The following is a 24,342-nucleotide window of genomic DNA, read 5'->3' as shown; positions in this document are numbered from 1 at the left end:
AAGGTCACGTTTAATCAGGACAGAAAATACTGTGCTGAAGCTGAACGCTGAATTTTGGGGAGCCCCTGTGGGTCCTGACAGAGTGCCTTCTTATCCTTCTTCATCTAAGGCTGTGGAGTTAGCAGAGAAGATTGCTTGTTGATCCATGAACTTTTACATGTGTGCATAAAATCCAAATTTTCAAACTTAGGAATCATTATTCCCCATTGTGCATGTTGACTGCCAGTTTCTACATGAAGGTCCATGTCTAAGTGAAGGCACATGTTCCTAAATCCCTTTAGCAGGGCAGACAGCGCTGCACTGAAACCAGAAAACCACAAATTGCCTCAAGCTAATAAAGGCTGCTGAGTCTATGGAAGGCCGAAGGGAATAAAAACTATCGATCTGGAAAAGGAATTTTTTTTTGAGCGGGCACAACCGCGTGCAAAAAACAAAAGTATGTTAAAATGCACAGAAGAGAGGTTTAAAATATAATCACAACCCAGAGAGTTTGTGTAGTTCCTGAAATACAGAAATTCTTTATAGACCACAAGAACTTTACCATCTCGATCTCCACTAAATTCCAAGAGGGGAGAAGCACAGACTGGGTGAGAACTGGAGAAAGAAAATGACTCCATCTCCCTCTTCCCCAGCCAATCGCCTGTGGGAAGTGGGCCGGGGGAGGAAGGGTGGCCAGGAGGCAGGGCCCCCCAACCCCTGCCGCAACTGACCACACCCTCAGCCTAACCCAGGGGGAGGGAGGGCTGCGAAAAGGGCCAAAAAAGAAGGCGATCTCCGTCCCTAACCAGAGCGATTCTCAACCTCGTGGAAAGAGGAGCTGCCCCTTTGAAAACCTCGGCCCGGACGTATCCACGGGTGGGTGCGCTCCTCCACTGAGCCCGACGGATGGACACACAGGAGCACCTGACGGTTTTAAGGTTCAGCCCAGGCCCCCCGCCCCGGGACAGGCCAGGTGAGAAGAGGGGAGTGCCCGGCTGTTCCCCGCCTCTGTTCCTTCGGTCGCTGAAGCCCGGCCTGGCTGGGATAGCCCAGTGGCCGGCCCCTACAAGGACAGCAAGCTCCCAAAGGTGGCCTCAGACGAATCCTCAGGAAGCCGCGGGCCGCTTGGCACTGACTGGGCACCGGGGTGGGGTGGGCTCTCCTGGGCCACGGCTCCCACCTGTAAACGCTGGCGGCAGGTGCCCTCTCCGGGCTGAGGAGGCGGGGGCCCTAGCAGAGTCAGTGCACGGCCCGCTCCCAGAGTCTCTCCCGCAGCAGCCACTGCCCTCGGGGGTTCTCGGCCTCGTAGCCGTCCTCCCGCGGAGACTCCGGGGGCTCCAGCGCAGACAGCTCGGCCTCCCATTCCACGTCTTCTCCCGAGAAGCTGAACAGGACCTGTCTGGAGCTTCCCAGGCTGGAAGGAAGGAAGGAAGCTGTGGTTTAGGCTCAGCTGGGCCATGGGTGCTGTGGCCACCTCCCCCTCAGGCCTGTAGTTTATGCATGACTGTACCGTCACCGTGACCTCTCTAGTATAACAAAGAAGAAGAAGGAGAAGTCTCAAAACACGTCCAGTGTTTCCCACCACCAGGGCTTGGTGGAGGACAAAGCAGTGGTCGTGGGGGCACAGAAAGGCCCCCGAAGGCTGGGTGGTGACGGCTGGCCGTGGTTTTCTCACATCTAATATGTGATCTCTTATCACGGGAAGAAAACACTTTTCAGAAAACCCCCTCCTGAATCCATCCGAGTTGGATACCTCCCGTAGAAACAAAGGGAAGCTGCTGGATGAGCCTTGAGAGCCAAAGGGGAGTCCCGACAGCGCGGCCCGGGTTGGCCAAGAAAGAAATTAGAGCTTGAACGTGAAGGCAGCAGGAGTGGGGAGTGAGGTGCTTGTTTGGTCACTAAGCTTGAGAGACGGAGAATCTGGAGGGAGAGAGGCCAGAGGCCACAGGGGCAAGCCAGCCACAAGGCCTCCCCCGCGAGAGCTGCAACGTCTCTCTCCAGCGGTGGCCTCCAGCCCGTCTGATGTTGGCTCCTTCCTGGCACTGTGACCTCCTCTACTCCAAACCCACAGACGCGCAGTGCCCAAGACCCTGGCCCCTGGGGGGAACAGAGGAGACGGTGGGACAGAGCGTGAGGGCCAAGCGGGCCAGAAGGTGAGAGAGGCAGGTAGGTCCAGAGCTGAAGCAACCACTGGCAGCAGGGCCAGCGGGGAAATGGGCCAGAGAAGAGACTGTCAAGGAGCAAAGTCTACGACCACCCCCCAAGTACATATGTCGGGGGACTCGAGCCGCTGACTCCCCCCGAGAGGCTGGAGGACATGCCGGCGACTTGGTTACGCCCTCCCGCCTGAGCACTTACTCCTCTCGGCAGGCTCTGGGCTTGAACTTCCAGGTGCTGAGCGCCCCTTCCACGGCCTTGGGCAGGTAGATGGGGTGCCTCTCCAGCCTCCTCTGCGGGCCCACCGTCCTCCGCTCCGCGCCCCTTCGCAGCTGGCCGCCGCGCGTGAGCGTGGCGTGGGCAGCCAGGGCTTCCGACTGCCTCCGCGGCGCCCGCAGGATCCAGTTGGAGTGCAGGCTGTGCTCCCGGGAGCTGGTGGCCACTGCGAGAGAGAGGCGGGCGGCCGGGAAAGGAGGACGCGCCGCCCAGAGGGGCGGAAGGCGAAGGGAGAGGGGACTTGGATGGGGAGCTCCCGGGGACGGTGCCTGCCCTCGCACGCGCTCAGAAAGGCCCAGCGGGATTCCACGCCGTGGCTGCGGCCTCGGTGGACAGGGACAATTAGGCTTCCCTTGAGGGGATGATTTTGATCAAGGAATAGGGGGTAGTTTTAGCTATGAGTATGATTCAGCATTTTTTCTCCATGTTCTTCATGAACAAGGAGATATTGGTGATGTCATTTATGCATCTTTCTGAGAACTGGAGAAAGAACGGAGTATGTTTTTTGGGTTAAATGTGATAAATGTGCCTGGACAAAATTTTTGTAAGTAATGCATCTATCATTTGTTACACTGCCTTTTGTCTGCTATTTTTTGATATTGAAATAAAGTTTACTTAAAAAAAAAAGATGATTAGATCTAGATTTACTGACTTGGAAAGATTTCCCAGATGTGAAAGGAGCAGGCAAGAAAATAGCAAAGAGATCCTATTTTTCTGTTTGCTTATTTGTTTCAGTATAAAGGTATATGTATGTGTGAGTTGAAAAAATGTGAACTATTAACCTGTTGTTAACTCTGAGTGTAGAATTAAAGATACTACTTTTAACTTGCTACTTTGTACTTTGGTGTGTTTGATTGATTTGATTGTCAGTGAGCAGACATGACTGCTATCAGAGAAAAACCATACAGGCATTTTCATTTTTAAAAAGTTACTGTAATAACAACATTCACATCTTAGGGGATTTTGTGATCCTTTCTTGGGGTCCTGATTCCCCAGGTGCGTGCCAGGGCAGAGATCCTTGTCAGGGTCTAAAAGGGCTGGCTGGGGTACGAGGACGCGCCACCCACCTGGCAAGGTGCCAGGAGCTTTGAGAGTGCGAGCAACTTTCTGCGAAGTTTTGCAGAATCCAACGAGAAACAAAATCTCCCCGTCCACTGAGACCAAAACAACAACAATGGACCACAAGAATGTAATCTTCTGAGCGTTAGCGAACACGCTCAAGAGTGGTTTCACGTTTGTGCCAACGGCACCTTGGTACCCGGCCATCAGGGACCCCTGAATAAAGTCGTCTTTTAATTATGCCACGCGGGGACGAGTCAAAATCTAAAGAAACTGACAGTCGAGGGGTGGAATTTGAACGTGGGCTCCGCTGGCTCGTGGGCTGAACTCTCTGCTTTCCATCCGGGGAGAGCCAGTGACACCTGCCCCAGGGGGTAAGGAGAACCCCTTTCGTCCTTCTCCAGTACCCTCTCCTGGCTGACACCTTCCCCCCAAGGCCCGTGCAGAGGGTTGGGGGGACAGAAGGTGACAGAATGGGCCACAGGTCAGAGTGGGGCCCAGGGGCCAGTGCTGCCCCAGGGCAAGGCAGCTGGGGCAAGCTCAGAAGTGGGTGTTTTAAGCACGGTATGCCTATTTTTTAGTTAATAACTTCCCCACGACTCTCCCCCGTGGAGGCTTAGGAAGGTCCGTGGCCCGTGGGCCCCAGGAAGGGCGTGTTCATCGGAGGGGCCGGCTGGAGGGACAGCGGGAGGCCCCAGGGAGAGCACGCGGGGCCCAGGCTCGCTGCGGGGCCGGCAGGCGGGCGTCAGGCACCACCAGGGCCGCAGCTCCCGCTCCTCGGCACCGTGGCCCCCCGCCCCCCGGAGACTCCGGGGCTTACCGTGGAAGTCCACGTCCTCGTTCTGTGTGTTCGTCTCAGCCGCCCCCCGGGGCCGCCTCTCTGTGTCCAGCTCCGCAATGATGGCGTCAAAGAAGGCCATGGCCTCGGCCACATCCGCGCTGAGCTGCGAGGGCTTCCTGGTGCTGGCTTTCGGCTAGAAGGGGGCGAGAGGACACGGCGTCGCCCACCCGAGGGCCCTCACGACGGAAGCCGCGACAGGCGGAAAGCGTTCATGCGGCTGAAACTAAGCTGACCCGGGGTTACGAATGGGTCGGTCAAATGGCCAGTTTGAACCCCGCCCTGGAGCAGGAGGTAGCTACCCGGATGCCCCATTGTCGTGGTTACATGAATTTCTAATGCTTTCGAAGGGCAAGGACAATAGCCCTTGGTCACTGATTTGTTACCAGACTTTCAGCAAAATAATTCGTCTTTCCTTGGCTCTGCTTGCTGCCGGTCAAGACTCACGCAGGGACTGCAGGTGAGTGTGGGGCATGCCCGCGGCGGGAGAGCGAGGAGGAGCGGTGCTGAACGCTCGGGAGAGTGCGGGTACCTGAAGGGGCCAACTGGGGCTCCAGACGTGGAACAGAAGGGAAAATAGGTAAGGTTATTGGAAGAGGATGGGGAATGGTACAAGGTTGAATTAGATCTTCTGAGACAAAGTCATTTTCCAGGCTGCGTCCCAGCTCGTTGCTTTGCAGTGGCCCATGGTCAGGAGGAGGGGCTGGCAGCACGAAGCCCAGGCCTTCTGGTGGGCTTGGATGGAGAAGGCTCGATGAACGACCCAGAGCAAGGTGGGAACTAGTGAAGAGCTCTCCAAGCACCGTGGGGAGGTAGAAGAGAACCCGAGGAGGACAGCAAAGCAGTATGTGCCGGCGCGGGTTCTTTGGACCACATGCTTTCCTTTTACTGTATGTGGGCATTTTGAAAGTGGGATCCTATTAAAAATGAAGAAGGGTTTAATTCCACATCATCATGTTGGGGGTAAAAAGTAGCATCTCTCCGTGTGTATGAGATTTTTGTGAAATGTGGGCATTGTGTATTGGGAAACATTTTTAAACGGAGGGTAGTTCCCTTTCATATTTTGTGAAGAGTCTTTTTAGAGAAAATATTGAGGAACCACTGCATCCATTTGAATGTTTACTGTTGGAAATGGGAGAGCCCGCATGCCATTATTTCCTCCCCTGCAGGAAGGCATGAAAATGGAAGCCAAGTTAGCACAGCAGTAGACTCCTTGGTGACCCAGGGAACAAGAGGCCGGCAGGGGAAGAAAGATTTCAGAGAGTTCTGGGGTTGGGACGTGGTTGAAGAGTGTAACCATTGTAAGAGGAGCCTGACCTCCGGACCATCTGGGGGAAGGCAGCTGAGAAGGGGCAGGTGTGGCCCTCGAGAATCCAAGATCCTGCAGACCTGGAGACCCCAGCTACAACCAGGGGTTGGGGTGGGGGGGTCTGAAAGCACTCAGGCCCGGCCTCCTTCCTGCAAGTGCACGGCAGGAGAAGCCGCTGCTGGAGACAGTCCCGTGCTCTTTTATCCTCCCTGTGTTTTCTCTTGCTGGTTCCTCTTCTTGAATGTTCCCGTCTGGCTGACTCCTCTTCATCCACCAAGATCTCTAGGAAGCCCACCCCTCCCCTGCCCCGTACGCCGGGTTACGCTTCCCTCCTCTGTGCTCCTGTGGCCCTCAGTACCAAGCTCTAAAGCGACACAGACAGCCCTTTAACAGGGGGCACGGGAGGGGAGAAAGAAAGCTCCGGCAAGTCTCCCAGCCACACCATCCCGACCGACCCCGGAGGAAGGGTGCATGTTACTTAACAGGACACAAAGTCCACAGGTTTTCACACCTGGAGACCATCTCCACCTGGCGGGTGTCTCTAAGTCTTTAGTAGGCAACTTCCACCCATGTCTGGCTTCCTGCAGGTGTTTCAGTCTTGCTAAGTGCCTCCTCATCTTGTCATCTAGGTCGCCTTCCAATTTGATCTAAGCCATTCATTTCTAAGTGGCTCTGGCAAACAGCATTTTGGCAACTGCTCAAAGCAGCCTCAACCAGTTGCTTGAATTTTGTAAAGGTGTAGAAGACACTTTGATGTCTTTACTGGAACGGTTAAGAAATAAAAAATGAATATACTAATATTAGTTAGGTAGCAACAGGTGCTTTGCTGTGGCCTCCATGAATCTCCTGAATCTCGTCAAGTTATACCCTCAAAGGACAAATGAAACAACAACAACAAAAATATACATCACCACCTTCCCCACTGAACTCTGTCCATCAGAGCTGGCGGAAAATGGCCCTTTCAGCTACTGGAATCCAGCCAGTGGAGCCAAAGCTGCACGCTTTTTGGTTAGCCTTTCAAACAAGTCGCTTATTTCTGAAACGTCAAGCTTTAGGATTCCTGAGCTCGGGTCTCCCTCCCCTACCTGGTCCTTTCTATTACGTGTAGCAGCGACTTCCCTGGAGATGCACCAGAAACACAGGCACGCAAGCTCCCTAGTCAACGGTGCCACCCGCTCTTCCAGGTTCCACGTCCGTGGTCTCTGCTGGGCCGCTGGACATGTCATCATGGTAAAGCCTGTGTTAGAAGAGCTCTTTGGTCCTGCTGTAGCTGAGAGTGAAACGGGGGGGGCCCACCTGGGACATTGTTTGTGGCTGACGCCGCATACCTGTGTGACGGACTCTCATCATGCAAGAGGACTTTTTGCCATTCGCCCCAATTACCTCCATCCGTCCCCCCCAATCCTTCATGGAACAAGGCGGGCAGGAGTCAATATCATAAAGGAAGGGCTAGAGCTGAGCCCTGCCCTCCTCCGCTGCAGATGTCCCGTCCCTTGAATCACAGAAAGCCCGGTGCTGGGCGCGTCAGCGAGGTCTCCCTCTCTGTGCCGGGCACCCCGGGAGCTGCCGAGCGACTCTAACAGCGGCCCCCACCTCGGCTGAACGGGCCGATGTCCTGGAGAGCTCGCCTGAAAACCTGCCAGGGCCTTCTCCCTCCGCTGAGTTCAGATCACCGAACGATGCGAACGCGCGGCGAGGAGGACCGCCCTCTGGAGGGACCCAGGTCCCTGCGGGAGGAGACGAGGGGCCCAGGACTTCCTCCTGGATGTCTGCTCTAGGACGGGACACCCCAAATGCCAGCTTTACCCCCGAGCTTTGCTAGGACGACAGCAGTGCCTCTACAGTGACAGAGCCAGAAGGGCCAGGCCATGGGGCCCTGAGGACAGAGGACAAGGCCTCCAGCGAAGGGCCCGGCTGGCTGAGTCCTTGGGAAGCACCCCGACAGGACGATGCCAGGCTGGGTGCAGGGACGCTCCTCCATGCTCTGCTCCCCCTTACCCAGCCGAGTGGGGAGGGGGCAGGAAAGCTCCCACCTCCAGGGGGGAACCCAGCGTCTTGCCTTTCCGCCTCCTGGGGGTGCACTGCCTCCCCTTTTACGGATGGAGCCTCGTGCCACCCTGCCTCTCACCCCTGCCAGACTTCCCTGTGGCTCCACACACCTGCAGCTCTGCCGTAGTAAAACGGCTCGGGTTCTGCGCCTGCCTTCTGCTGCCAGGGCGACCAGACATCCTGGTTTGCTCGGGATCCTTCCGGCTTACGCCTGCCGTCCTGGTGCAATGATGAATAGAAACTCTTTTCACCCGAGTGTCCGGTTAGAGGATAAATTACCCAGTCGTTCCAGCCGTGGTCACCCTGTCCCCCCATCTCCCTAAGTTTCTCACCATCTGCAATAAGCAGACTGTCCGTTTTACTATCAAGTTCATTGCTCAATGTCAAATAGCACCTTGATAGACTCTGTTACTCAAGACACTGATCCTGACCTAAGGGGGTGTTCTGCCTGGATGGCTTCTGTGTATTCTCACTCTGCATCTGTCTCCTTTTCCCAAAGCCCATTTGCACTTCCAGCCTTGATGGTCCCTGAATTCTTCACTCTGCAAATGCTGTCACAAGAGAAAGGGGGCTAGCCATGCTCGTGGAAGGAGCTGGCGACTGGCCATGGCTGTGGCTGCATCAGTACAGAGAAGGGGAAGGGACACGTAGTCGGCACAAAACCACGTGCAGGGCCCATAGGCTCTGTCGCTGAACCCTGGAAACCCCTGCTCAGCTTCACAGATGAAGAACTAGAGACCTGAGACAGCAGGTAACTCGAGTAAGGAGCTGGGAGAGACCCAGGGTGGTTTCACATCAGAGCCGAGGCTCTTTCTACCACATATAGGAAAGAACAAGAGGGGACGTCATGGTGGCTCCCAGGAGAGCGAGCATGGAGAGAAGAGGAGGTGACAAAGCAGAGGAGACGGCGTCAGAGAACCTGTTTTGACAATAGAATCATAAAGACACATTGTTTGGGGCAGACGAGGGCAGGACTCTGTGATTCCCAAGGAACTATCCGGTGACCCATGATTTATAAAACATTGCTTTAAGCTTGACTATATTTGTCCACTTTCTGGAAAAAAAATTAAATACATGAGATTTTTTAAACTTTCAGGTAAAAATTAATTAAATGTATATTTTCCCACCTGACACCCAATTCCCTTCATCAAACATAGAAGGGATTCGTGTGTATGTGTGTCTTGTTTGACTATATTGTGTCCAGTAGTTGGTCTGTCAATTAAAAAATGTGGGTTATGGCAGTACGAGGACCCTTACTCTGCCATATAAATTTGATGACCAACTTTCCCATTTCTGCAAAGAAGTGTTTTGGAATTCTGATTGGGATTGTGATGAATCTGTAAATTTTAATACGATATGCCTAGGTTTGTCATTGTTGTTTTGTTTATCCTGCTTGGTATTTTCTGAACTTCTTGGATCTGTGATTTAGTGTGTGCCAGTAATTTTGGGAAAATATCAGTCAAGCTTCTTCAGATATTTCTACTGCCCCATTCTCTCTCTCTTCCTTGGTATTCTGGTTACTCTTATATTAGACTGACGCATGTTTCCCACAGTTCTTGGATGCTCCATGTTTCACTCCTTTTTCTTTGTGTTTCAGTTTGGTAGTTTTTTTTTGAACCTATCTTCAACTTTGCCAGTTCTTTCCTTGGTTGCATCCAGTCTACTGACAAGCCCTTCAAGGGCATACTTCCTCTTCATTACTGTGCTACCCATGTCTCAACTTTTCATTTGACTTTTTTTTCTAATAGTTTTCCATTTTCTGCCGAAATTCTTCATGCAACCATGTATGTTTCCCACCTTTTCCACTCTAGAACCTTTAACATACCAATCAGAGTCTAAAAGAATTCCCTGTCTTACAGTTCCAATATAGTGTCATAGCTGAGTTTGCTTCTATTGAGTGCTTTGTCTCTTGTCGCTATAGTGTTTTTCCTGGCTTTTTCATATGCCCATGCTTTTGTTGAAAGCCAGACATCTAGCTTAGGTCAGGAGAGAATGAGATATATAATTTTCATGTCTGGAAATGGCCTTTTGTTCAACAAGCCTTTACTTGGGCTTTGAGTCCGTCTAAATAGGAGTTTAGCTGGGATCGGGTTTTGTTGGTGTTGTTGCTATGGTCACCCTCCATCTTCATCGGCTTTACATTCCTCTGGCATATCTTGTATTTAAAGTGAGGGCCAGTCTTCCCTGGTGGTTTTTCTTCAAGGTCTACTCCATTCCTAGCTTTTAGTCTTCTCTTTGTGCCTCCCTTCAGAGCAGGACTCCCTCCCAGCGCTTGTCCCTCTCCTAATAATATTCTGCTGTGATTTGTTACTTGATGCTTGTGAGCATGGAGGTGGGGCAGGAGAACATTCTTTTCTTTCTTTTTTCTGTCTAGACCCCGGTGTTACCCAGGCCCTGCGTCCCTGGGTCCCAGGGAGTCGCCTTCTCAGTGTGCTTGCTCCTCTCCCACTACAGTTCTGGGCCCAGCAGGCCTTAAAGTCCCCTCCTCTTCCAATGGACAGATAAGAAAGGACACTCTGGGCAGGGCTTCATGACCTTCCCTTGGCTACTGTTGTTTCCCTTCCTGGGCTTTCTCTGAACTCCCAACCAAATCTTTTGTGAGCATCCACGAGGCTCCGGGAGAGCCGATGTTGGCTGCCCTTCTACCAACCAGCCTCAGGGGCTCCACTCCAGCTCACACTCAGCACCTCCGACTTGTTTACAGTTCTAGGCGAGGTGCAGCCTTCTTATCCGTGTCTGCCCGAGGTTAGCAGCTGCCGGTCTCCCGTTTCTCCCTACAGGCACCCCTGGTCCCTTAGATTGTGGGCTGGTTGTCTGGAGACCTCAGCTCTCAGATGGGTTCACTATATCATGAACTTGCAGATCTCTACATCCCAAGTAGAAACTGAGTCTCTCCAATTCAAATGAAGTAGATGTGCCCTTAACTCCTTTAATTTGTATTGGCATCTATTTTGCACTGAAAACCTTGGTTGCCCATGGCAGTAGCGAAATCTTTCATTTACTTTCCATAACCATATGCAATAGTTTCATATGATTGTTATCACTAATACTGAGCACAGTTTAATGGGTGTGTGTGTGTTTCCTATCCACCTGCCTTCCCGACTGGTTTCACTCACCCTCTGGGTACCTGAGCTGCCCCCTTCTCCAATCTGTCCACTTTCCTCCGGGGTCTGTCTGTATTTGCCTGCCAGAGATCTGAATTCTACAAAATGCCCTCCAGCGGTCAACCGCAGCATTGATCAGAGGGCTGGCTGGGTGGACCCGCTACCCCCACCCCAAAGCCAAGAGGGCCGCCCTGAGCAGCAGGCCTCCCTCTCCCCTCCTCTGCTTGGTTAAATCCCTTGCTCTTGGGAGGGCAGCTGAGTGTCACCCTCCTCTCTGAATCTTGCTCTGGTTCCACCAGACAGCCCCAGACACATCTTCTCTGTGCGCCTAGTCTGCTTTGTGCGCCTGGGTCCACGGTAGCAAGCTGCTTTAAACCACGTGGAGCCCCACCCACGCTTGACCTGCCATTCACAACCCCTTCTGTAGAGAGGTTTGGCAAAGAACGCTCACCGATGCGACACACTCTTGTTTTTGTTTTGATGGATGCTCACAGCCTGCTGCACACCCAGGAGGCAGGTTGCGGGATGCATGCAACTGCCAACACTCGGGCTGTAATTCTCGCGGGTCCTCTTCCAAGGACCTCTATACACCAGCGTGGTTCAGGCAACGAGGCGGAGTTGCTGCTTCAGGCTGCCTTCGGCAGGCACGCTACCTTGTCAGCAGTGAGCGTCCGGCACCTGGTACCTGACCCAGAGTTCTAACTGTTTGTTGAATGGATGCAAGCAAGTCATGTACATGCCTGACCTAATGTTTATATTCTCCAGCCAAATGGCACGCTGCTTATTGATAATTTTGGCTTTGACTTTCACTTCATTTCTGTGAAGCACTAAGGGCATTCATTCTCCTGAGGTCATAATACCCTACTAATCTCATCAGCAATACTGGTGATGAAATTTCCAGGGTCAAATATGGAATTGGTCTGGGATGGGAAACTCATTTTCCTGTGGATCACTCAGCTAGGTGAAATTAAATACGAAACAGCCTAAATTCACCCATAAGTCAGTCACTGTGCTCAAAAGATGTCTTCAGGATAAACCTGTCTATGTTTTCACCTAACAGGCTCATGCCTGCACTCTAGCTTTACATCCGCAGTGGAAGAGCCAGCGGTGTGCCTGCAAAGGTTTAACAGCTGGCTCTCTCAGGCTGGGCAGATGGGGGGAATCCCTGATTTTTGAGGTTTTCCAATTTCTCTGGTTTAAATACTCCCACCGTGACCAGTTTCAAGCTACCAGTGTGATGTCACTGAAGATGGCTTTCGAAAGACATGTGTATAGCACACCATTGTATAGTATTTCTACCTACAGCTACGACACGCAAAAATAACCTCAAAAGTACAGACGGCATTTATTACCTTTGTTTTTAATGTGATTTATTTCATTTTGAGCTTATATAGTTTGGGTATCTAATAAAGACTATACTTAACAACCAGCTCAAAAAATATTTGAAATTTAAGTGGCTCTCACAAGCCGGTACGGGCCAGCTCGTGCCAGTGCCGGCACGCCATTGGCCATAACCCTCTGGAGTGGACAGAGAGTTCTTTAATTCACTCCTCCTTCTCTAGACCAGTGGCCCTTCCTACTCCGTGAGGGTGGGGCCTCCCCGTCAGTCACGCCCCCCGACCACAGGGACAAGACAGATGGAGGCACCTCATACAGAAGGTGCCAGGCACAGCCCTGCCCTGGGATTTGTCTCTCCGTCACTAAGAGAAGCTCCTTGCCCTCTGGCAGCCAAACTGAGATGCCAAACTGAGGCTGACAAGCACGCCTGCTGCGTGGGGTAGAAGAGTTTGCGGGCAACGTGCAGGGAAGGCGGGATGAGAGGTGGAGGAGGAGAAAGTCCTGGCTGCTAATTCCATGATGCCTGCTGCCTCCACAAGCGGCCTTGGCCCTTCCTGTCCCTTGGTTGGTTTCGTAAGCCAAAACATTCCATGCTGTCTAAACAATTTAAGTGGAATTTCTGTCAAATATAAGCTAGAGCTCTAATACATCCTCTGAGCGTTCTGCCATTCTTGGGATGGATATCTAGGACCAAGTCAAAAGTGAGCCTTAACTGTTGCCTTTCACATTACAGCATCCAAGGAAATGTGCACTCCTGATTGAATAAGGATTTGTGGAAAAAGAAAAAAGAATGGGAGTTTATGAAACAAGAACTGGTAGATAGGAAAACAAATTTAGAAACATATGCACATATGCTTAAATACAAATTCTCAATAGAAAGGTTAAACAGTAGACATGCCAGAGCTGAAGAAAAAAATCAAGAAAGTAGACAACAGAGCTGAAAAAAAAATCAAAGAGGTCAGTCAGGAACCCCAGTATAATTAAACCTTGGTGGTATCTATTATACCGTTAAAATAGTTTGATACCTAGCTGCACTACTTCTATCTTTGGTAATAGAGGTTGTAGACTATAGGTTCCAGCTGATAGAATCAGGTTTTTAAGGCACAGCTTTATACTCTTAAGACCATTATTTCTTTTGGTGACACCTGATAACTCTTCCACTTATATATGATCCTTTTACTGAGTAAAATGCTAGGTGAGAATTTTTCCTCACATTTATCAAACTCTTAGAAATCTAATTAATGGCTTAAATTATTAGCCTTAAAATGTACTATAAAATCTATACATATTATAAATGAAACAGCACAATATAATGAGAGAAGGGATGGATTTGTTCGTAAATGGTATGGAGAAAACTTGCTATATGGGAAAAATTCAAGTTGGATTTCATTTCTGAACACATGTCAACATGCTTTGCTGATAGATTCAAGAACTGGGTTTTTAAAAATGGAACAATAAAAAAGGGAAGAATAATGAATATTCAATTAGATTTTGGGAAGTGGAAGAACTTTCTAAGCATGAAAGCAATAAAAGAAATGACAAAGACAAAAATTGACATATTTGACCACATAAGAATCTGAAAATAGCAAATAAAAATTAAAATATACAAGGTAACTTGGAGAAAATATTTTTAACACAAATGGCAGATCCATTATATATTAATATCCTTAATATAAGAAGAGTCCCTACAAATAAATAATAAAACTTCATTACACCCAAAAGAAAAACTTGTAAAGACATGACAATCCATTAAACAAGGAGTATGCATTAGTATGAAAAAAAGGCCATTCTTTGGTCAAGCAATATCAAAGAAAAGTGTCATAATACAATGCAATTTGCCTATCAAACTGAGAAACTTTAAAATAAATGACAATACCAAAGTGTTGGCAAAGTGCAATAAGAAGGACATTCTGACCCATGGCTGATGAAAAGTGTAAATTGGCAAGATGTTTCTGGAAAGTAAAATGTAGAAGAATTTTTAAAAATTAATGACCTTTAACCTTTGACCCATTAGTAATACATCTAGGAATCTCTGCCTAAAATATCAGGTGTAGCGTAAGATATATTTATGTACCATGTAAATATAAAGGCATTATTTACAATTTTTAACAATTGTTCAAAGATGGCAAGTTGTTAATTTTTTTGCCATGAAGACTCTTGTTTTCAAAAACTAGTTAATGAGATGAAAAAGAGTCCACAATGGGTAATATTAAATGAAAAGAAGGGAAGAATATAAAAATGTATAAATGGTACTAACCAATTTAGTAAATTTAAATAGACACATATTAGGGTTGCCAGATTTACCAAATAAAAATATAGATGGCCATTAAATATGAATTTCAGATAAACAATGAACACATTTTTAGTATAAGCATGTACCAAATATTATGTGGAACACACATACTAAAAATTATTATTTATTAGAAATTTAAATTTAACTGGACATCCTTTGTTTTATCTGACAACACTAATATAAATATATATATAAATATATATACACACAAATATGGAGGAAAAAAATGAATGAAAGAAAATATACCTAAACTTTATATAGTGGTTATCAGTAGATAATAAGATTCTAAGTTATTTTTATTTTCTTCCTTTTCCTTTTTTGTGCCTTATCAATTTCATCTAATGAGCAAATATAATTTTATATTGAGAAAAAATGTTTGCCTTAAAAAGTGTTTTCTCAATGCTTCACTATGTGTTCATCAATTGTAACAAATATAGCACTCTAATGAAAGATATTGTTAATGTGGGAAAGTGTGGGGTAAGCGGGTAGGGCATATGGGAATCTGCTATATTTTTCATGTAATCTAAAACTTCTTTAAAAATAAAGGGAAAAAAGTGTCTTCTCAATGATGGGTCTGGATCCTTTAAAACTGCATGTTTTCATTACTAGGATATGATTCCATCTGAATATACTTAAACAATGTTTTCTATCCATTAAAAACAAAGACAAACCTCTACTCCCTCAAAACCACAGACCGACAACTTTTCCTGTCCGTCCATCAAATTTCAGAGCTGCTCTTGTTAAATTACAGCTGGAGGTTCTCTGGCTATTCCTGTACTGAGCAGCTACTACGTGCCTGGAGCCATGTTGGATGTCGGCAATACAAAAATGAGTGCAATTTGGCGCCTGCCCTCGGGGAGCCCGCCGTCCTGTCCACGTGGCCACACGATTCCCGTTCAGTGTGCTCAGGTAGGGATTAAGCAGGGGAGGAAGGAAATCTCCCTTGGATGTGGATGTTGTCCAAGGCTTCCTCGGGAAGTGACTCCTGTGCTGAGTCTTAAGAGACAAGAATTCAGCACCAGGTGACCAGGGGCCAGGAGAAAGGAGAGAGAGCGGAGGCAGCGTTATTTCCAGGCTGAGCAAACAGCACATGTCTCTGAGGCCAGACCAGGGAATGTAATGGCACACCTTGTGGCTGGCCTGAGAGCCGTAGAGTCTCGGGCCCTGCTGTCAGTCATTACTGTGCTGTGTGTCGTCTTGGGGAGAACTCCCTCGAGCATAATAGAATATTCTTTGCAGCTCATACTGAAATTTTACTGCCTTTTGACTCCACAAACCAGATATAGGGCAAGTGACAGAGACGTCCCTAGTACCTGATGCTCACAGAAACCTGCATATTAATATCACTGCAAAAATCCTGTATTTGCAGAAATCTCCCCTGCAGCTCTGAACAATGACTCCCAGCATGAAGCAGAGCCAGAGCCTGCTTCCCGCCCATATGCTACCTATATATGGATGATCTGGAATATTTTTAGATGAATTGGATTCAGGCCCTGCTGCCATCGAGGAGAAAGAACCGTCTGTCTGTGGCTGACATGGTCTTATTTTATGAATCAGGATTGAGTGGCCTCAATAGAAAATTCATTCTGAAAGCTTACTGTTGTCGGAATAATGCTCTTTTAAATAGGAGTCCATCACTTTTGGCAGGCATTCTCCAGGGCTCAATGGATTCTTTTAAAATCATGCCCATAGCAGGTGAATTTCTTTAATTGGGGGGCGGAGAGTACTCTACAGCTGGTTGGTCCAGGCAGCCCGACCAGGAATCCGAGCTGCCCGGAGCTGCATAATCCACGGGAGAATTAATGAGGTTTTCTCTGGCTGTGGTGTGTGACTAGTAGCCCCCGCCTCGGAAATTTTCCAGCCCGAACCAGGCGGGCAGCGTTCCATGGCGCAATGCAGGAACAGCCCCAAACTGCTCCCGAGCTGGTCCTGGCACTGGCCAGCCTCCCCGGCTCTGCATTTCACCCGGGGCCGGTGCCTGCTCACGCACGGCAGGACACCAGCTGTGTACCTGCTCACCTGGTCCTGTGCGCGCTGAGAGGGTGGGCTGCGTGGCCTGCGAGATATCCCTCACTACAACTGTCCTAAAAGAACAGGGAAAAGCCAAGCCGAGAGAAGAGACGTTCACGAGAGGTGAAAAGGAAAAGCTGAAGCAACCTGGGCAGCGGAGCAGGGGAGGGGGCTGCGGCGCGGGGATGTCACCCGGCAGGCGAGGGAGCCCATGTACAGGGGCCGCGACCAGGTCTGTCCCGGACGTGACCCCAGAACCACGGCCCGAGGAGCCTTTTGCTCTCCAGGACCCTGGAGCGGAGGGAAAACGTGAAGAACACAGCAGGACAGCTTTCCACCGACGTTTTTCTCTCCCAGGGCGAGCCACGTCTTGGGAGGATTTTGATGAGGCTGTGGGAAGGGCGTGAGGCCCACCCATGCCTCCGGCCCGCGGGCCTCTCCTGGGCTCAAAGGGACTGACAAGCGCTGGGTGCTCGGGTCCTCGGTGGCCGCGGCCCGGCTCAGAGAAGCTCACTCCAGAACCTATTCCCTGGCTTCCTGCCTCCAGACAGGGTCCCGGGGGGACAGAAACCTGTTCCTGACCCTTCCTAACTCCAGCCTGTCACTAGGAGTGAACGAATGAATCATGCATCTAGGAATGAATGGTACTAAAATATGATTGAGGCCGCCAGCAGCCCCATCAGGCAAGGGTCCCTGCACAAGCCTCACGTGAGAGACTTTGGCATTCAAAGCTGGGAAGAGGCTCACTTCCCCTGAGCAGGGGTAGACCTCCAGCGCGCGGGGCGTCAGGACTTGGGAGCCGGGCCAGCGCTCGCCCGCGGCTTCCGGCACGCACAGGGCCACGCCGCAGTGCACCCGCAGCTGCCGCCTCAGCCCGCAGGGCCTGCGCGTGCTTCTGTGTGATCTTGATTTGTGGTTGTTTTCTCACTCCTGATGTTCCAATTTTGGCTCATATTTTATTATTCTGGTGAATAACATCACCTTGGATATTTTGTAGACTGAGTTGAGAGGTACACAATTTTTTTTCCTGGAGATCATTTGAGGAGGCAATACCTTTACGTATTAAGAAGTTCATGTTTAAACTGCACTGTTTCCACCAGCTATTTTCTTGGTAGATTTTAAGGAACTTGTTTTTTTGTTTGTTTTGTTTTGTTAAAGATTTATTTATTCATTTATTTCTCTCCCCTTCCCCCGCCCCAGTTGTCTGTTCTCTGTGTCTATTTGTTGTGTGTTCTTCTTTGTCCACTTCTGTTGTTGTCAGCAGCATGGGAATCCGTGTTTCTTTTGGTTGCATCATCTTGCTGTGTCAGCTCTCCGTGTGTGCAGCACCATTCCTGGGCAGGCTGCACTTTCTTTCGCACTGGGCGGCTCTCCGTCAGGGGTGCACTCCTTGCGCGTGGGGCTCCCCTACGCGGGGACACCCCTACGCGGGGACACCCTTGCGTGGCAGGGCACTCCTTGAGCGCATCAGCACTGCGCATGGGCCAGCTCCACACGGGTCAAGGAGGCCCGGGGTTTGAACCACGGACCTCCCATGTGGTAGACGGACGCCCTAACCACTGGGCCAAGTCCGCTTCCCAATTTTAAGGAACTTGTAAGAGAAGTACAAGCTAAACAGCTAACGGCTATGGAGAACTAGAGTTAACATGGAATCAGAACACAAAAGGGCAAATATGGTATAATTCCACTTATGTGAAATATCTGGAATAAGCAAATTCATAGTGACAGAAAAATCAGAGGTCCCGAGGGGCGGGGCGAGGGGGAGAATGGGGAGTTAGTGCTCAACGGGTGCAGAGTTTCTGTTTGGGATGGCAGAAAAGTTTTGGAAATGGATGGTGGCGACGGTTGCACAACCTTGAAAATGGACTTAATGCCACTGGGTGATACTCTTAAAATAGCTAAAAAGGCATATTTTATGTTATACATATATATGTTATCACAATGAAAATTTTTTAAAATTTTAGGTAGCGTCAGAGACAGCTGTGTGACAAGAAATCTTCAGCACTTCCATTCTGGTCACCCCGTTCAGCAGGTGTCCCCTGGACGAGGGGAAGCCGCGCGGAGCCCCTGAGCGGGGAGGCAGACTCGCGGCTCAGGGCTTCCCCGGGCCCAGGTGGCCGCAGCGGTCAGCTCCTCCGGCGTCCCGAGACGCCCTCGCCCGTGCCTTCTGGAGGACTCAGGACTAAACGGTCTTGCAGGTGAAAGGCCCTGTGGAGCCGGTGCTGCCCCGCACGGCTGGGTCCCGGCACTCGTGCAGCCTCAGGGGTGCGACCTCACGTCAGTGGCACTCGGCTCCACGCCTCGGTTTTGCCGTCTGTGTAAGGGGCTGGTGCCCACTGCCTGTCCCCTCTGTGCCCTGTGCGACGGCTGGGAGGTGGACTCAGGCTCCTCTTCTCTGACGGTGACACCACTGGACCCGGGGCTGGGGACAGCACGGCCCCACCCTGCGAGTCTACATTGCAGGCCAGGAGCTGGCGAACCGAGACGGCTCAAAAGCACGCGCAGGCCCTGCGGGCTGAGGCGGCCGCTGCGGGTGCACTGCGGTGTGGCCCTGCGCATGCCGGAAGCCGCGGGCGGGGGCTGGCCCGGCTCCGAGGTTCTCACGCCCCGCGCGCTGGAGGTCTACCCCTGCTCAGGGGAAGTGAGACTTTTCCCAGCTTTGAATGCCAAAGTCTCTCACGTGAGGCCTGTGCAGGGACCATCGCCTGATGGGGCTGCTGGCGCCTCAGCTGTGTGTTAGCGACATCTGCTCACAGATCGATCCCCCATCCGTTACGGCATAGCCATCGAGCACTCGCCAGGAGTTAGGAAACGGCAGCAACGGGGTTCTGTTTTCCAGGACAGTACCCTGTCCTCTGCCACGTGTACTGTGCACTGTCCTGGAGACGGTAACCTTTCCCATCCCAGCCGCGAGTCCCAGGCTAGCCCAACGGCACCACAAAATTCTCAGTGGTGGAGTTTTTTTCTTTTCTTTTCTTTTTTTTTGTATTTTTGCTTTTCAGTGTTGCAAAAATACATGTTTTTGCAATGACCTCAGACTCTGGGGGAGGCGCGTGCTGTCACAGGGCCTGGTGACAGAGCCTGTAAACACTTGGTGCCCAGCATGTGCCCTGGGCTTCCAGCCCCATGATGGCGCTTTCTCCTCCAAAAGTAAATCATTATTTCCGTTTCACGTTACAGAAGCAGAGGCCCAGAGAGGCACACTCAGCTTGGCAGGGCCACACAGCTGGTGAGGAGCAGAGCTAAAATCCAAGCCTTGGGCTGGTTGACTCTGCTAATGAAGCCGTGGTAGGGACCCAGGGCAGTGTCCCACGCCCACCCAGGCTCACCCAGGTCTTCCCGTCCTCAGTGCCTGCCCCACCCACCAGCGTGGGTGCTCTTCGGGCACCGTTGTCCCCAGAGGCTGGGCTACCACACCATTGGTTTCCTGGTGCTTCACGGGATAGCCGTCGCAGCCCCAGGGCATGAGAAGCGTGGCTTGTGAAATCCATTGGGCCCGTCATGGCCAGCATTTAAAATAAACAAGTAAATAAATAGATGAATGTGTAGCGCGCACTGAAAATATCAAAGCACATACAGGAAACTGGAATAAGTCAGTGTCATGAAACATTTTGTTTCGGTCTAGTGTGTTTGGGTAAACTGAACCAATATCTAAACGGCAAGTCTCCATCAAAATAGTTCAAGTCACTGTCTGCTTCCCGAGGAGGCAGGAGAGGGGCGTCTGGGTGCTGGGGCCAGGCCGGGGCTGGTGTTTGGAGGGCGGGGAGGGCTCTGCGTCAGCCCCTGGACGCACGGGGAACTCCGCTCTTCTTAAGCCCCGCTCTCCGCTGACGTATAGCACAAATATCAGACCTTAAAGTTTATAAAGCGTCCATAAGTGGCTATCCATGGCTGGGCTCTAGGGATAGAAAATTGAAAAAGATACTGTGTCAGCTCCACCAAGCTTCGCAAGATCACCACAGTCCACGGGGAGACAGATCTTCACAAACCACAATCGAATGCAATAGATGCCGGAGTAGATGTGTGTTTGGACAAAGGTTGGAGAGAAGAGTGTGAAAGTGAGAAAAGGAAGGGAGCGGGTATTCGCACTAAACCTTGAGATGAGCAGGCCTTTTCTGCCAATGCAGACGGGTGCTGGCATTGCTGGAGAAAGCCATGGGCCTCCTAGCTGGCTAGCCTAGGAGCCTACCCAGCAGCCCCAGCAGAAAGCTTTTCATTGAGGAGAGATGGGGGGAAAGCAGCTCATCTAAAGGCTGCTAACAGCCCCTTGCACCTTACGTTTCAGAGCCTATAAGCACTTGGCACCTGGCATGTGCCCTGTGCTGCCACCGCCATGCTGGCACTTTTCTCCTCCAAAAGTATATCTTTATTTCCATTTCACATTACAGAAATAGAGGCCCAGAGAGGCACACTCAACTTGACAAGGCCACACAGCTGATGAGCAGCAGAGTTAAAATTCACACTTTGGTCTGGTTGACGCTCTGCTGATCACGCCATGGTAAGAAGCCTCTCCCCATAAAATCTCTCTCTCGTAGCCTGACCCTCTTCATAGCCATTGCCGTGGTACAGGGCTGGTCGTTCTGCTTCTACCCTTCCTTCTCCCTTCAGACATCTGAATTGAATAAGGAAGCGAGCAGGGCAGAAGCAAGACTGGTTCCACGAGAAATGGTTCCATTTTGCAGGGAAATGGAGAACCTGGAGGAAAGCTAGCCAGGGCCTAGAACCTAGAAGGGCCAAGCTGGGGGGCAGTTCAGAAGCAGCTGCACTCCCCTCCATCAGCAGGACGGCTGCAGCAGAGGTGACTGGCCCACAGAGATACAGCTGGCTGCCCACAGGTCAGGGCAGGCACCCGAGCACTAGGGCCCTTTGCGATGGAGAAATTTCAGAGTCTGAAAACAATTAATTAAACTGCTCCCACCTGCTACAAAATCAGACAGTTGACACCCGTAGAGTGAGGCCAAGCCCTAGAGATCTGATCACAAGCCAGTCACGCAACAGTGATGGAGCTGGCGTGGCCCGGAGGTGCTCTGGGGAGACAGCAGGGAAGGGGGGGAGATGGTCTTGGTCTGAACACCCAATAATCCCATCATCATAGTAAAACCACAACAAACATATAAATCAAAACAGCCTCAGACCCAGCTATAAAGAAACAATAATCGAGGAATGGGAAGTGAAGGAGTGAGTAACGGAGTGATTGGGGGATCGTGATTGTAATCAGAAGGCCTTGCCCACAGAGGCCGGCTCCCTGGGCCTCAGTTTACCCATCTGTGACTCAAAAGGAGTTCCGCCTGCCTTCTTCACTGGAACCCTCCAAGAAAGATGTTAGCACCTGACAAGTATAAACAATAAGATAAATACAAGCTACTTCTTTTACCAATGTCCTGCTACACCTGTCCGAGCTGGAAGCTTCCAGTCCCCTCGAAAGCCAACTGAGGGGCACTGACTCTGTAGCTGTGCATGAGCCACCGAAATACCCGGACCCCGAGATACAGAGGGAGTAATCTCTCCAGGCGTTTGGTTTGCACAGAGCTGGTGACCTAGATATTCGAAAATACCTAGTTCCCATATTTTGAGTTTTAGAGGGGGGTCATAATAATACATCACAACTGCAAATAAACGAGCATGACAATTTGTTAAGAAATTATTTGCCAGGCCCTGTCACCCAAATGCCATTCAGGCGTCATCCCCGGTTTGGGGTCCGTGGTCAAGGACAGTTCTGCAGTGCTCGCTCAGCACACCCTGAGGCCAAGCCTGCCCCTCCCAACAGGCCGCTCTGCAGGGTCCGGCTAAAGGGTCCTTCCCCTTTCCTCCGCATTGCAAACCAACACGGGTGCGCCACCTTCCCCAGACTGGGAGACGCCGTGCGGAGGCCGCGGGACCGTTTAACCATTACTCAGACCGCGGGACCAGGCCCCACAGGCATGCTCCAGCGGGGAGTACTGGCGCTCCTCGCGCACTCACCTTTGTTTCTTGGGTGGTCGCCTGGGCCAGGGCCGTTTTGCCTCCCCTGGAGGCTTTGGAGGAGGTCGAGGAAGGGCCCGGGGGGCGTCTGGGCTTGAGGTCGTCCAGGCCGCTGAGGTACTTTTTCCGCAAGGCCAGCAGCTCCTGCAGGTACTGCAGGCAGTCTTGGGTGCGCGACCGCATCCACGCGCGGTCCTCCTCGCGCTGCAGGAGGTACAGGCTGCCGGCCACGCTGCCGCTGCTCTGGTACTTCTTCAGGGACTCGCTGAATTTCTCCCCGTGGTCCCCGACCACGTACATGGAGCTGCTGCGCAGGAGCCTGGCGGCGGGGCCGGCTCCCCCGAAACACAGGCCCTCGTCGGCGGCGCCCTTGCGCGGCGGCCCGGGCTGGAAGAGGGAGTGGATCTTCCTGAGCATGGCGCTCGGGTTCCCTCCGTGGGCGCTGCCGCCACTTGATCTCGCCGGCCACGGCGCCAGCGTCCAGGCCTCCTGCCAGCCGCCTGCTCCGAGCGCCGCGAGGCCGCAACCCCCGCGAGCGCGCGCGGCCCGCCGAGTGACCCGGTCACCTCTCCCGCGGGGAGACTGACATCCAGGGACCAGGAGCCCACAGCAGCCTCGAGAGAAAGTGGCGCCGGGGAGCGCGGGGGGAAGCGGGGGGCTCTCCCGCGGGCTTTGGAGGTGCACTTGGGGCAGGTGCCTTCCGGCCCGGGCGCGCTTCCATCGGGGGTCCCGGCTGGAACTGGACAGCCTGACCGTGCCTTTCCCCGTTCAGTTCTTTTCTTGGCTCTTCATTTTCCGTCTGTCCCGGGTCCGCCCGTCTGGCTGGACGGGGCGTGGGTTTTCACAGTGCGCTCTGGGTGGAGCTGGCCGAGGTCCTGAACGCCTTCTGTCCAAACTGAAATCCCATGTAGCCGGGACGCCACGAAGGCGAAAGCTGCGTGTGCTTGGGGTGGGCCCGGGCCCCCCACCCCCAGAGAGGGGCCGGGGCGGGGGGCATTGCCGGGCCCTTGGCAGGAGGCCCGTAGATGGCCCGATAAGCCGCGCTCTCAGCAGCCATCCGAGCGTCCCGGCGCGCCCGGCGCGCGGTAACGGGAGCCCGCGGCAGCCACCCGATAGCGGGCCATTGTGCGGCCTGCGGGATTCGAGTGTCGCTCAGCGCCGTGGGCACCGAGGCTCAGCGCGCTCCCGGGGCAGGGGCGCGACAGGCACGGGGCGGGGGAGCCCACTGTCGTTGGAGCAGCTAAATCAGGGGTACCTGTCTTCCAGGGCACTGGAAGCCTGGGGCTGAGTCCTCGGGGATTTTCCTCAGGCATGTGCCGCACGGCGTTATTGCATTCAGCTGTCCACGCCGCCTCCTCCTCTCCCAGACTCCAGACAGAGCCAAGCCTGCAGCCCCCCAAGGGAGCGGCGCCTGAGCCCTCCAAGGGAGGCTGGGATGGGCTTTAGAGGAGACTGAGCCCCCTGAAATTGTATGTAAAATGTTATGGAATGTGTATAACAACATGGCTTACTTATGCCCCTCCTTCCTTTCTTTTTAGATAGAGAGGCTTCATGGCTTTATCAGATATTCCAAGATATCTCTGATACAAAAAAAATTTTTTTAATGTTTATATCCCGCTCTAGCATAATAACTATGCTCTTTTTTTAAAATGTAGCTACTAAATGATATTATACATGTATCTCATGGAACACATCCTCTGACAGCCTCGACAACATAGAAGCATTTAAACTGTATGTTTTCAGAGTGCTTTTGGGCTTATAAAGCCTTTCCGTGTAAATTAATTTATTATGTGGCACAGCCTCCTCAGGCAACAAGGCCTCATTTCCATGATCGTCATTAAGTCCACATTTCACGGAAGAAGGAGGCGAGCCTCGGAGGGGCTTCAAAGCTCGTGAGGTGTAAACCACACCAGGGGGATCTGTTCCCAAGCTCCCGAGAGGCTGCCCCTGCCCACCCCCAGCACGCGCA

General features: G+C 51.7%; 1 protein-coding gene across 1 annotated transcript; it reads right to left on the bottom strand.

Annotated features, from left to right (window-relative positions):
- Window positions 1-1,218: 1,218 nt before the first annotated feature.
- C15H13orf42 (chromosome 15 C13orf42 homolog) lies at window positions 1,219-22,790 on the bottom strand. The gene is made up of 4 exons (XM_023591088.1): window positions 22,374-22,790; window positions 4,292-4,445; window positions 2,338-2,578; window positions 1,219-1,393 (listed from the first exon to the last, which is right to left on the bottom strand). Exons 1-4 carry the CDS (start codon window positions 22,788-22,790, stop codon window positions 1,219-1,221), a joined length of 987 nt encoding a protein of 328 aa, XP_023446856.1.
- Between the last annotated feature and the right edge of the window lie 1,552 nt (window positions 22,791-24,342).

The sequence above is a fragment of the Dasypus novemcinctus genome, chromosome 15 (assembly GCF_030445035.2).
Source record: "Dasypus novemcinctus isolate mDasNov1 chromosome 15, mDasNov1.1.hap2, whole genome shotgun sequence".
Classification (NCBI taxonomy): domain Eukaryota; kingdom Metazoa; phylum Chordata; class Mammalia; order Cingulata; family Dasypodidae; genus Dasypus; species Dasypus novemcinctus.
This window is presented reverse-complemented; position numbering and strand designations above follow the sequence as displayed.

Excerpts from the sequence above, each read along its gene's own strand:
- C15H13orf42 (XM_023591088.1), bottom strand. The coding sequence starts at position 22,790 with ATGCTCAGGAAGATCCACTCCCTCTTCCAGCCCGGGCCGCCGCGCAAG. Across the intron at positions 4,446-22,373 it reads CGACCACCCAAGAAACAAAG|CCGAAAGCCAGCACCAGGAA; the intron begins GTGAGTGCGCGA and ends GCCCCCTTCTAG. Across the intron at positions 2,579-4,291 it reads CGAGGACGTGGACTTCCACG|TGGCCACCAGCTCCCGGGAG; the intron begins GTAAGCCCCGGA and ends TCTCTCTCGCAG.